Source organism: Scatophagus argus, chromosome 3 (assembly GCF_020382885.2).
Source record: "Scatophagus argus isolate fScaArg1 chromosome 3, fScaArg1.pri, whole genome shotgun sequence".
NCBI lineage: Eukaryota > Metazoa > Chordata > Actinopteri > Scatophagidae > Scatophagus > Scatophagus argus.
In genome coordinates, this window is record NC_058495.1 from 1,772,366 (window position 1) to 1,785,041 (window position 12,676).

The 12,676-nt window shown below is 39.6% G+C and overlaps 1 protein-coding gene across 1 annotated transcript in view; it reads right to left on the bottom strand.

The window, feature by feature from the left end:
- Positions 1–12,676, bottom strand: part of stab1 (stabilin 1) — a 98,205-nt gene that overhangs the window by 9,111 nt on the left and 76,418 nt on the right. Inside the window, exons 58-67 of the mRNA XM_046380501.1 lie at positions 11,603–11,719; positions 10,666–10,798; positions 10,468–10,528; positions 9,573–9,717; positions 9,167–9,300; positions 8,368–8,533; positions 7,535–7,641; positions 6,279–6,398; positions 5,208–5,342; positions 4,939–5,043 (exon numbers count right to left, since the gene is read on the bottom strand). Of these exons, the coding sequence (XP_046236457.1) occupies positions 4,939–5,043; positions 5,208–5,342; positions 6,279–6,398; positions 7,535–7,641; positions 8,368–8,533; positions 9,167–9,300; positions 9,573–9,717; positions 10,468–10,528; positions 10,666–10,798; positions 11,603–11,719 (1,223 nt within the window). The remainder of the gene's footprint in view (positions 1–4,938; positions 5,044–5,207; positions 5,343–6,278; positions 6,399–7,534; positions 7,642–8,367; positions 8,534–9,166; positions 9,301–9,572; positions 9,718–10,467; positions 10,529–10,665; positions 10,799–11,602; positions 11,720–12,676) is intronic.

Here is a 12,676-nt window from a genome sequence, read left to right on the forward strand (position 1 = left end):
GCACTGGATAAGTGATCATAATCTGTTACATCCAGGTTTGCAGATATATACTTAAAGATCTATTAGGACATGATTAATACAATGACTTAAGTCACAGAAATATTAACTATGAAGTACAGTTATGAAGATAACTCATCCTTCATCGCAAAGAATCGCAAAGCTGCTGTCAATAAAGTGTTTATGTTGACTTCGTCAGGTGGCATGTCATGTAACCATGTCATGTGGCCCTCTTGTGACTTGAGTTCAGGTGGAGCAGGGGAGGGTATTTCCTTTTTTTCTCTTCCTGGTCTTATCTTATATTTCAGCATTAATGTGAGATTTAATTTTAATCAGGAGTATGTCTTTATAGGTAAGTTAGGTCAGGATTTTAATTAAAAAATTCCCCCTGGTTTGACAAAATGTGTTAACTTTCATGTGATCAGACTCTCCAGATTAACCAACACCTCTGACTCACGATGTTAGCGTGTTTTGACACTGAGCTGGTGTTTTTGTGATACTGGAGTATTTTTGAGGTGTTGTGGTCTTGTTTTTGCCTGACTGGAAGCTGTGAGTTTATACTGATTGGGTGTTGTTGAGAATTCTCTGATCCTGTGTGGACATGTGATAACCTGATGATGCTCGGAGGAAGAAACCATCAACACCAACACTCAGGCCTGTTTTCCAGTTAATCCTCCAGGCTGCGCTTCATCTCTATTCTGACAACATGGAAAGTGTTCAAAATAAAATTAATATTGTTGATAAAGATACAATAGATATTCGAAAGTTTGATTTTAAATATGGAGTTTATTTTTCTATCTTCATTTTGTTTGTTTATTTGATACCAAAATGCTTAGTGATGTGCAGTGTTTTCTATCTGTTCCTACACAGCTGAACATTTGTTTGATTGAAGCGGATTAAACGTGTCTTCACAGTGAAACAACCCTTTTATACAATGAAATTGGTTTCAGGGATGTCAAAAAATATTGTGTCTTTAAAGGGCTAATCAAAAAAACTTTATTATTCACCCCCTCCTCACAAGGTCAAAATGCAAAAACTCACATGGAAATGACTATTCTGGGACTGATGAACAGCCGAGTAATAGTTAATTGAATTATTTATCATATATGCCACGTTGTTTGCCACAGCTTGAACACAGTGGTGAGTTGTGCTACACCTCATTCATTTCTGTTTGCACTGAAACACCACAGAGGGATTTCCTGACCTGTGCTATTAGCCAAATGTGATAGTTCAGCCTTCAGCTGTGCCAACAACACTATGTCATGTGGTCATAAAAAGCTAAAGTGTTGATGAAATATTTAACATTACACTGTGGTTACAGCAGCAGACTACTGACTTTTATCACAAACTACTTGATTTAAATCCAGTAATCAATATATAACATTTAATATTTAGTGTTAACCTTCCAGTCGTCCTAAGGATGGATTTAAAATGAGTCATTTGGGTGAATGAAATAACTGAATTAATCTGTTGTGATGTAGTCTTTGTCATCTTTTCTGCCCCACATCATGAATACTGATATGAAATGCGATGTCATCAAAATGGAAACTCAGCTGACTGAATGTTCACTTCCTGAAACCTAAACACAGCAATCTGTTCTCAGCCCACAAGTGTGGTTGTTACCTAGCAACACCGGACAGAACATTCTAAAAGGAAGTGCTGAAGACTGGGCAGAAGATCTTTGTGGCTCCTCCTGGTGGCTGTGATCAGAAATGCCACCGTTCTCATCATCTCATTAGCCCATTTTGGACAATACCAAAACCTTTTACACCTACCACAATATGGGTGAACACCAACAAAGACACTCCTCTGTGCCAGTTTCGTTCTATTACACTGAACAAAACAGTAGCGTAATGCAACCCATATGTGATTTTAGATGCCAATTCCATAGGCAAAAGAGGCATAGAGGCACATTTTATATGTGTCAAGTGTTTTCTAAACAGTGGAACAACATGGCAATAACAATCATCTTTCCCGTACTGTGGCAGATGATGATGATGATTCACTTGCTGTTCTTCTTCTTCGTGTTAGCATCTAACTTAACAGCTGACTGCTGATAGCAGGCTTTTAAATTTTCCACCAGTGGGTTGCTCACTTATCATGTTGACAAAACGTCACACCCCTGTCCTGTTCTACTGCCTTGCAGAAGTACACCAGCAGCAAGAAGGACAAGGAAGGACAGGATGTCAGTTTGATGCAGTTACTCCCTCCACTGCAGTTAAGGCACAACAGTCCTTGAAAAGGCTGTGTGAGCGGGGCTATTGTTAGCAAGGTTATGACGTAAAGAAATATCTATGTATGATGAATTAAGGGCTTTGCCAGAGACTTTCAATGATTAAATGACTTTTCTGTTTAAGTTTAAATGTTATTGCTAAGGGTTGGAACAAAAGCAGTTTTTCCTCGCCACTGTCCCCAAGCGCTTGCTCATGGGGCAATGTTGGGTCTCTCTGTAGACTAAACTAAAGAGTGTTCTGATTGGAAAAGTGTCATGAGATAACTTGTGATCTGGCACTAGTTAAATAAATTGAACTGAACTGAGCATAAGAATGAAACTAAAGGTTGAACATAAAGAGACTTGTATACACTCAACAAAAGTAGAAGATTGTACACACAACACAAATTTGTTACAATCTGGGTTAGTGACTATTTCTACTTTGCTAACATAATTCATTCACCTGAAAACATCCCAAGTCATGCATGGCCTGCATGCTCACCAGACGTGGTGACATGTGACAGTGAAAGTGAATGTGAACACTGAAAATAAATTTTGGCACTGAAGACTGGCATTGGCAGGAACACTGGCATTCAAACATTTGTATTAAAAAAAAAGTTCCACTGAAAAATCAAACACAGGAATAAAAAACATATTTGATATCCATCCATCCATTTTCTATACCGCTTATCCGTCAGGGTCGCGGGGGAGCTGGAGCCTATCCCAGCTGACTACGGGTGAGAGGCGGGGTTCACCCTGGACTGGTCGCCAGTCAATCACAGGGCCAACACACAAAGACAGACAACCACACACTCTCACACTCACACCTAGGGGCAATTTAGAGTAGCCAATTAACCTAATGTGCATGTTTTTGGTATTGTGGGAGGAAGCCGGAGAACCCGGAGAAAACCCACGCAGGCACAGGGAGAACATGCAAACTCCACATAGAAGGGCCCAGACCGGGATACCAACCTGGAACCCTCTCGCTGTGAGGCGACAGTGCTAACCACTGCACCACTGTGCCACCCACATATTTCATATGATTATTATATTTTCTTTTATTCTTTATGACTGATACTGAGTTTCATTGGTTTTCAGTTTCAAGTCTTGTTTTGTCATGGAGAGGGTGGCTTCAGTGGCAAAGAGAGTCTCATGAGAAAGTCACTCTGGATTGGAGGTGTGCTCTGGCCTCATAACAGACACTCATAACCTCCCCTCAGACACTGATGTTGGACTAAAAGGCCTGGATCACATTCTCTGTTCCAGTTCATCCCAAAGGTGTTTGATGGGGTTGAGGTCAGGATTCTGTGTGGGACAGTCTAATTCTTCCACACCAAACTCATCCAAAAATGTGTTTATGGACTTTGCTTTGTCATGCTGGAACAGAAAAGGGCCTGTTGTCATGAAGTTGGAAGCTTAGCATTCGTTCCATGTGATAAGCAATAGCAGAGAGAGAGAGAGAGACTTCCAGTTTGGTAGCTGAACTTGAAAGCTTTATTCCAAGGCTATATTGACACTGCAGGCAATTTCATAATATGTTGTTAAATAAGTCTTGCTGAATATGTGACATGACTCAAGAAGTTCTATGACCATAAAACAGTTTCCATATTAGTTTTACTGACATATGCTATTTCTGCTCATGACCATGTGAAATCTGAAGTGTTTTTATTATACTTTACTGTACTATTACAGGAAAGGACACCTCCAAAAAGAAAGGAACATGTTGACAGTTTCCTCATATAAACTTTCATAAACACTTTATGACTCTACATATCTTGAGTAGATTTAAAACAATGCCAGGAAACTGAACTGCTAAACCCCAGCCACGATTGCCCTGACCACAGCAATTCTTTGACAAAGCCACATATCAAGTCTGTTTCTCTCTGCTGTTGTTTATTACATACAAACTAATGTTAGCTAACATTATGATAGCTGACATTATACAATGTGGGTGAGACAAGAGCATGTCCCTACAAACCTCTGCCATGCAAGCACGACATCAGCTACAAGTTAACTTTAACCCAGCCGAGTTCTATGTGAAAAAACAACAACAGAGAGAAGCAGACTCGACAAAGTCGTGATCTGGGAGCTTCAGTTGAAATCAAAGAAGCTGTATGTATGTAAGGAAGCTGTATGTTAGGTGTGTATGCATGTCATGGCTCTGTATGATGCTCCAGAGCAGACCTCCAGTCCAGAGAAGTGGCTTTTCTCTTTGGTGGGCAGACATACAAATGACACTCTCTTAGCCCCTCCTCTCAAACCCTGTCCAAGGCAAAACTGTAACTGTGACTTCAAACTGAAAACCAGTTACACTGAAAAAATACTGACAGTGTAAAAAAAAAAATCAATTCAATTCAGTAGTCTATGGTTTGTTTTTTATTTTTTATTTTTCAGGGCCAGATCTGTTTTGTACAAATGCTTCAATGCCAGTATTTCCTTCTGAGTTCAGTTCAGGTTGTATTCTCAATGCCAAATAGCATTTTCAATGCCAAAATTCTTTGTCACTGTTCTAGTCCCAAACACCTTGAGCACTGTATATCTTCACATTTTGGTAAATTGCACCATTGAAAAAGCCATGCTGCATTAGTTACTAGCATCCCATTTTAACTGTAACCATGGAAATAGGCAGTCGCCTGAAAAGTGTCTGTCATATGCTGGTTCAGACTCAGATTCACAGGAAGAGGTTGTCCTAATTGTCAGCAGCTCTGGGTTAAATCCTCTCCACTCACCGGTGCAGGGGGCGCTGTCAGCGGGCCCTCGATGACGTGGATGATCCCATTCACAGCTGGAATATCCCAATCCAACAGCAGCTGCTGGTTCACAAGTTTACAGCTCTGAGGAGAGAACATTTAAAAGAGAGACACGATCCAAAAATTAAGTTAACTCTAAATAATTTTATAATGAGCTAAAAAAAAACATCTTTTCTTAGATTTTTGTGTTTGAATTCATGGATGTGGTCCCTCAGAGGTATATGAATGTGTGTGTGTGTGTGTCTGACCTCGTTGTTGCCATGGGTAACAGTCAGGTTGAACCCAAGCCTAGATATGATGACTTCCTGGTGTCTCAGGCCCTTGAATGGTCGTATGCTGTGATTGGCTGAGATGTGATACTCAAGATCTCTACCAGACAGAGTCTGAACACACACACACACACACAGATGGATTGGTCTAAGGTTAAAAACTTAATTAGGAACAATTAAATAAAGGTGCATATTTATAAGTGCCAGTGATCCAAGCATGTAGTTGACACATGGTTAATAAAACTCTGTCGCTCAAGATCTTAGTATCAATCTTAGTGTAAATCATTTACTAAAAGGGCAAAAAAAAAAAAGAAAAAGAAAAAGAAACATGGTGGCAAAACACAATAAATACATTAAAATCATTCACATAGAGAACTGCCCAGACTTAATAGCTTCATCAAGTTTGTCTAAGAGTGGTGACTTGCTCCAAATATTGGCCAATCAGAAGTGTGAGCTCTCTGAGGTCATAACTGGTTACTGAGAGTGCAGACCTAGTTATCACTAGGAAATCAAATAATACAAAATATGAATTACAGTAATCACAAATATTTTTCTTTTATATGAGCGACACAAACAATATGTACTGGTGAACAGTTAACTTGTGTATTTTAAAGCAGTTGTAGTTTTAATACCAATTACAATTACTATAATGTAATGACAGTTAATTTCAGTTAATATATGTATTCATTTAACTGTAAAATATAATATACGTATTATTAACAATTACAATTAAAAATGAATAGCTGCGTGTATTAGTCCTTGTATGCCACATAATTATTGAATATATTTATTAATAATAATTATTAATACATTCACTTATTTTAGTTTAGTAAAACAAAGTACTTATACTTTTGAGTGTAAAATGCATAATAAAAAGGATCTTTCCTTCGATTAATGTATTGTAACTATTGAAAAGGAAACAGTTATATTAATAGCTCACCATAATACACAGACAAGTAAATCACTTGAAATCACGTAATAAAGAGTAATTAGTGTTTAATTTGTCAGGAATTTAGTAATTAATCAGTAATTATTCAGGGGTTGAGGCACCTTGTTCGCAGTGAAGCCAGCATTATGAGGAACAAAGAGCGTGACCTCAGATGTCCTGTGAGACAGGAATTCAATGAGCTGTCTGCCCTCCAACGACGTGCCGCTATAGTCCAACAACAACTACACAGAGAAGACAATGATGTTATTTAGATTTATAAACAGTTGATCCGGTTTTGATCTGTGAACACCACTGGACAAATGTAGACTAATGATGTGGATTAGAGAGCGTGGACCTGGTCTGGTTTCTTTGTTTGTTCCATTTCTGGTCTTGACTTTTAACTTTGATTACTATCATTAGCTATAGTAAAAATAAATAAATAAATAAATTGAAAAGACAGGTAATATTGAGTATAATATTGAGGGTAACTGAGTCTCCACTGATTCTGTGTTCTGAATGGCGCTGAATGGCCACTCATACATTTTCTGTTATTATATCATATTCCAATTATAACAACCTGTCATGTTTGTCCTTCGTAATGTATGATGTTTATTGCATGTATGTTTCTTTTTCTCTCTTGAAGGATGGTGGTGGCAACCTCACGCTGTGGGGATGCCTCTCAGAAGCAGGGTAAAATGAATGCAACAAAATAAAGGGAAATCCTTGAGGACAATCTGATTCAGTCCGCAAGAGTACTACGACTTGGGAGAGGATTTATTTTCTAGTAAGACAATGACTCGAAGCATGCAGTCACAACTATGCCTGCAGGTCTATAGAGAATGTGTGGCTGGACTTGAAAAGGGCAGGTCACAGCCCAGTCTGCCCACCAGGATCTGCCTCCATCAGCCTGACTGAACATTCCCCATCTATCACATATCTCATGTTGTTAACTGCTTTCCTGCCTGTACAACATCCATTGCACGTCTGCCCGTCCTGGGTGAGGGATCCCTCCTCTGTTGCTCACCCTGAGGTTTCTTCCATTTTTTCCTGTTCAAGGTTTTTCTGGGAGTTTTTCCTTAGTCGATGTGAGGGTCGAAGGGCAGAGGATGTTGCTGATGTTATGTTAAGCCCCTTGAGACAAACTGCTTGTCAAAATGGGCTATACAAATAAAGTTGTCTTGTCTTGTCTTCATGCCCACTCACTACCTGTGCAAAGTTTTTTGCAAAGAATAAGAACTTGCCTGTCTATACACTATATATATATATATATACACACAGGTTAAGGCAGTGCTGAACACATATAACTATGACTGGATGGTATTAGACAGCTACTGGTGAAATACAAATGAAACATGTGAGCTGTCACTGTTACACTCACCTTGTAAAAGATGGAGAAGTTACTGTATGTTGCGAGGACACTGGTCAGGACACCATTACAGAAATCTCCATTTCCAACGTAACCAGCAGGACACACACATGAAACATCTGGATAGACACACACACACACACACAGAGTCTTGTTTTCATCACTTTTGGGGACATTACACATACTTACATTCATTTTCTACAGGCTTAACCACCACAATAAACACTACTTAATCCTAACCCTTACCTTAAGTCTTCACCATAATATTTAATGATTTACATTGTGGGGACTTGTGTTTTGTCCTCATAGGGGACAAAAGGCAGGTCGTCACAATATGACTGTGTAAACAGGCCAAACATCTGAACTGGATTATTTACACAATATTATCATATTTGTATGATGAACATGATAGCAATACTTAATTTGTTAAATGTCACAGTTGTTCAATTAGAAACAGCCCTAAATCAGACTTTATATTTTTATCTTAATATTTTGGACAGTTCTGACAGTTCTGGAATAAACTGTGATTGACTTTAAATCCACTGATTCATACAAATTTGATTATATTGTAACACAAGAGTCCACCTAATTTAAATTATCAACTAACTGATGAACAAATGGACAGAAACATAGTGAACAACAAAGTGGATCAATAATTCAATTTTAAATTTTATAGATTTTAATTTGTATTTTCTCACATTTCCTACTGTCAGACATTGAATGCTTCTTAGACCTCTGTGATGTTGCAGCAGACAACATAAACTGTTCAGCAACTAAATTCCCCACTGATAAAAACAACAGGGACCTGCCTGTATCTGGACATAAAGACTGTGCTGCCACAGTACCTTTGAGCCTGTAGCAGTACGCGTCGTACTTGTTGCTCTGGTCCACAGGCTCTTTGTAGATAACCAGGCCCACATGGTTGTCCCCACACCTGACAGAAGGGAAGCGGGTTGGGTAACCCACCTTACCCCCCTCCATCCAGCCAGCCACGCACAGATGCATTCCCAACTGTCAGGACCAGAGAAGAATGACAACAGCAAAATAAATAGTGCCAGCATGCACTGCTGCAATTTGATTGTTGTTGGTCAACTCACTGACTAGGACCCTCCCTTTGTTGGGCAGCTCACCACTATACTGTTGTACTCAATTAAACTCACATCACCACACTTCACTGAATTTCTTCAACATATTCAGACAAGCGTTAGATGATGTGCAAATTCTGCAGCTTCCACTGTCACAGCCGTTAGTTGTTTGTCTTCAGCCTTCATCAGTACCTTTACACCATGGAGCTGAAGTGTAGGCAAACATCAGCGACAGAGCCCCCACATGGGCACTGGAAACTGACTGGCTTCTTGATGTCTAACCTACACATTTCTGACGTTGGTGGATGAATGAAAGAATATAAACATATTTACACAAATATGATCAAAAGAAATTAAGGAATTGTAAAATTCAAGCTGCGGCTCCCACTCACACAGGTATTTGGAGGAGCATAGCTGCATTCTGTACTAAAAACAATGGCCTTTATGAGCTGAATCATTTTTTTTCTTTAACACTGTAGTGTATGTGTATGTGTACAAATGGGGGAGGTGTATTGACTGGTCTGGTGTCTCAACAGAAACCCCTTGTTGGTGGCTTTACCTGCTGTGCATCTCCTAGCTGTTTAAAGTTGGCCAGTGTGGCTCCCTCAGCCTGGCAGGCAGCTTCAGCCTGACTGAAGTTCATCTTGTACTTCCCCTCTGAAGAGCGCAGGTGGAACACTCCAGCTGTGTTGGCTGAACCAAAATAACCTTTACCTTAGATTACTGGTGGCCTTTTTTGGCTGAAAATTAGTATCTTGAACTCAGCATAGCCAAAACACCCTGATTAAAGAGCGCCAGGTAAGAACCATCTCTGTATATTAATAGACCTATAGTTCCATTTTTAATGAGCGCTAACAACCTCTTGCCCTTGTGAGCTCATGACATCATGATCTCATAAAATGGATATTATGGACATACTAAACAATGTATTACTTTGGTAACAGAAATCAGTACAGATGTTTTACCATGATAATGCAGGTCCTTGCAGGCGGCCACAGGGTCACAGCCCCCGTTATCTTCTAGGCAACGGTCAACAGGATGAACTACCTTCTCCAGACACTGGACTCCGTTACCCACGTACCCCGGCAAGCACTCACAGTCACGTTCATTCTGGAGAAACCACATTACTGAGTAATCAGTTTGACACAGATCTTCAAAACAGCAGCACAAAAGATCTATACAATCCACACAGTTTTAAGGTGGACACCCAAAATTAGTGTCACCAATTTAATATCTGAGCAAACGTAAAATATGATCACAACCCGCCCTTCTGTTCCCAAATTATGATATGAATAATGGACAGAAATCAGTTTGATGTCACAGTGAAGTGGACATTTTCGGATAGAAAATGCCATTTTATGCTATGCATTTTGCATTAAATGTTGTCATAATTAGTGCATGAATTCTGGAGTTATGTCTATGTGAGGTCACAGTGACATTTAACCTTTGACCTCCAGATTTGTGTCAAATTTGCAGAAATTCCCTCAAGGTGTTCGTGAGATAGTATATTCGCAAAGATGGGGCAAGTTGCGAAAATAATTCAACTGACACATTCCATGTCTCTTATTATGCTTTTGCTTTTCTGTTTCCTGTTTTATTTTCATGAGTCACCTGTTGTCTACTGTTCTCCTTGTCTCAAATCCTGTCTTTGTCCGTTTCCTGCCGGTGCTGATTGCCTGCTCCTCCCTAACTAGTTTCACCTCTATCTTGTTCTTAAGTGTATAAAAGCCCTGCTCTGTCACTTCCCTGTGCCGGTTGGTTGTGTTTGTTGTGCCATTCGTTTGGCCATTCCTTCTGTTTGTCTTCCTGTTTGACAAAGCAGTGATTTTAGACAATAAAAGATAAAAGGTTTTTACTCACTGGACCAGTGAATTTGCAGGATGCAAAGTCACTGCAGCCTCCGTTCACCTCTTCAATACACCTGGACAGGAAATGTGATGTTATATCACTAACATTCTAGCAGTCGTACATTTACATAAAATATTGTTTGATAAAGAGAAAAAAAAGCATAAAAGCAAAATATAAATTTAACTGGAGAAAATGACAGTCAATGCCCACCTGTTAATGGGCTCACAGGAGTAGCCATCTCCCTGGTAACCATTGTGACAGGTGCAGTTGATGAGCAGTCCCGTCTGGTTACAGTCTGCATTCTGGTGACAGCCACCATTGTACTCCAGGCAGAGGTCTGGAGCTGTGCAATGTTTAAGAAAACTGTCATCAGATCCAGGTTAAACATCTGGAACTTCATAGTCACAGCGTTTTTTGGTCTGAATGAGAGAAATGTCTGAAGCTGTTTGTTTGATCCACAGCTGGGTCAGGGTGATCTAACATCCTGCAGTGGGAGTATTCATTGTTATGTTGGTGTTAATGTAGGATTTGAAGGCCAGAGGTTTATACCCTAACCCTTTCAGTTTCTCATTCTTTCATGGCCACAAAGCACATTGTAACCTTTTTGTGAAGTTGATATGATACTGTTGTATATTAGATAACAATGATGTGAAGATGTTGAAGAGATCTCCGCTTGTCTTGCGTCTTGCTTGTATAAAAAGTTTATTACAATAAGCTCAGCATCAAATTCAGCATGTGCATGTGAGAGGATCCCAGCCAATATGGATCACTCTACTGAAACATCTCTATTTGTCTGCTTATATAGTTTAGTTTACATGAGAAGAGGTGTATACATCTAGAAATTAACCAATGACCTTTCCAAGACACTGAAAGAGGGGGAGAAAGACCATCTTCTCATGTACCATATACCTTATACCTACCTAGGGCTGGGCTCATAATCACTGAGGGGCCCCAGGAAACCACTAATCCTACTAATCACCAGATCCCAGGATGACATCAATCATACTAATCTCCAGACAGTACAATACCATCACGATATTCTACTTAGTTTCATGTCTTGTTGTGTCGCTACTTCAAATCGACAAAGAATTGCTATCATCATGTAGACAAAAAGGCTGTTAATTTGTTTGTGCTGCAGAACACTTACGTGGCTCTGGACTGCAGAAGGTGCCATTCCCCTGAAACCCAGATTTACACTGACAACCAACATCTGGCACACAGATGGCCTGAGTGTGGCACTGCTGACACTCCTCTGGGATTGAGCCTGGACAGACAGACAGATGATTCATTGAATGAGATTTAAATTGCAGTGGAAACTCCTGAAAATTCACAGATTTCTTAGTATTTTAATTTGGCGGCGTCACGTCCTGGTTCTCTGTCTCTTTGTTTTTGAGTCCATGTGTCATGTTTCTTGTGTTTCCATGTTTTATGTTCAAGGGTTCTGTCACGTCCTGGTTCTCTGTCTTTTGGTTTTGAGTCTATGTGTCATGTTTCATGTGTGTCTTGTGTTTTCCATGTGTTATGTTCAAGGTTTTTGTCGTGTCCTGCTTTATTTTGCAAGCGTTACTCCCCTTTGTGTCCCGTTTTCATGTAGCTTTGCTTTTGGTTTTCCTGACTGCTTTCTGCCTCCTAATGTGTGTCACCTGTGTCTCATTGTCTTGCCTATGTCATCCTCGTATGATCACTCCAGCACTCCTTGTCACAGCCACAGAATTCTGTCTTCTAAGCTCACTGTTGCCTCCTCTTTGAGAGTAATTTTTTGTTGTACTTTCTATAGCTCAGTTTAGTTTTCCTGTTAGAATTAGTCATAGTTTTCTCCTCTTTTTAGATTGATTTTTGGTTGTACATATTATCATTTGTTAGTTTAGATGTTCCTCTGTATGGAGTGATTTTTTGTTCTTAGTATTATTTCATTAGATTGTAGAAATATTCCTCCTCTGTGAGCGTCTTTTGTTTCAAGTTTTATAGCCAGACGTTGCTTTCTTTTCCTCTCTTATTATAGTTAATGTTTCATATCCGTGTGTTCTCCTCTAAGGAAGAGCACACGTTAGGTTACTTTCATAGCCACATTGTTTTGCTTTCACTCTGCCAAGAGGTTATCACAGACGTCTTTAATAAAGTCTGAACTTTTGACTATCGAGTCTCTGCATCAGAGTCCTGCTCCGAGCCCTAGCCTGACAGGGGGAGATTCTAAAATAATGTAGTCAGGTTAAAATATTAT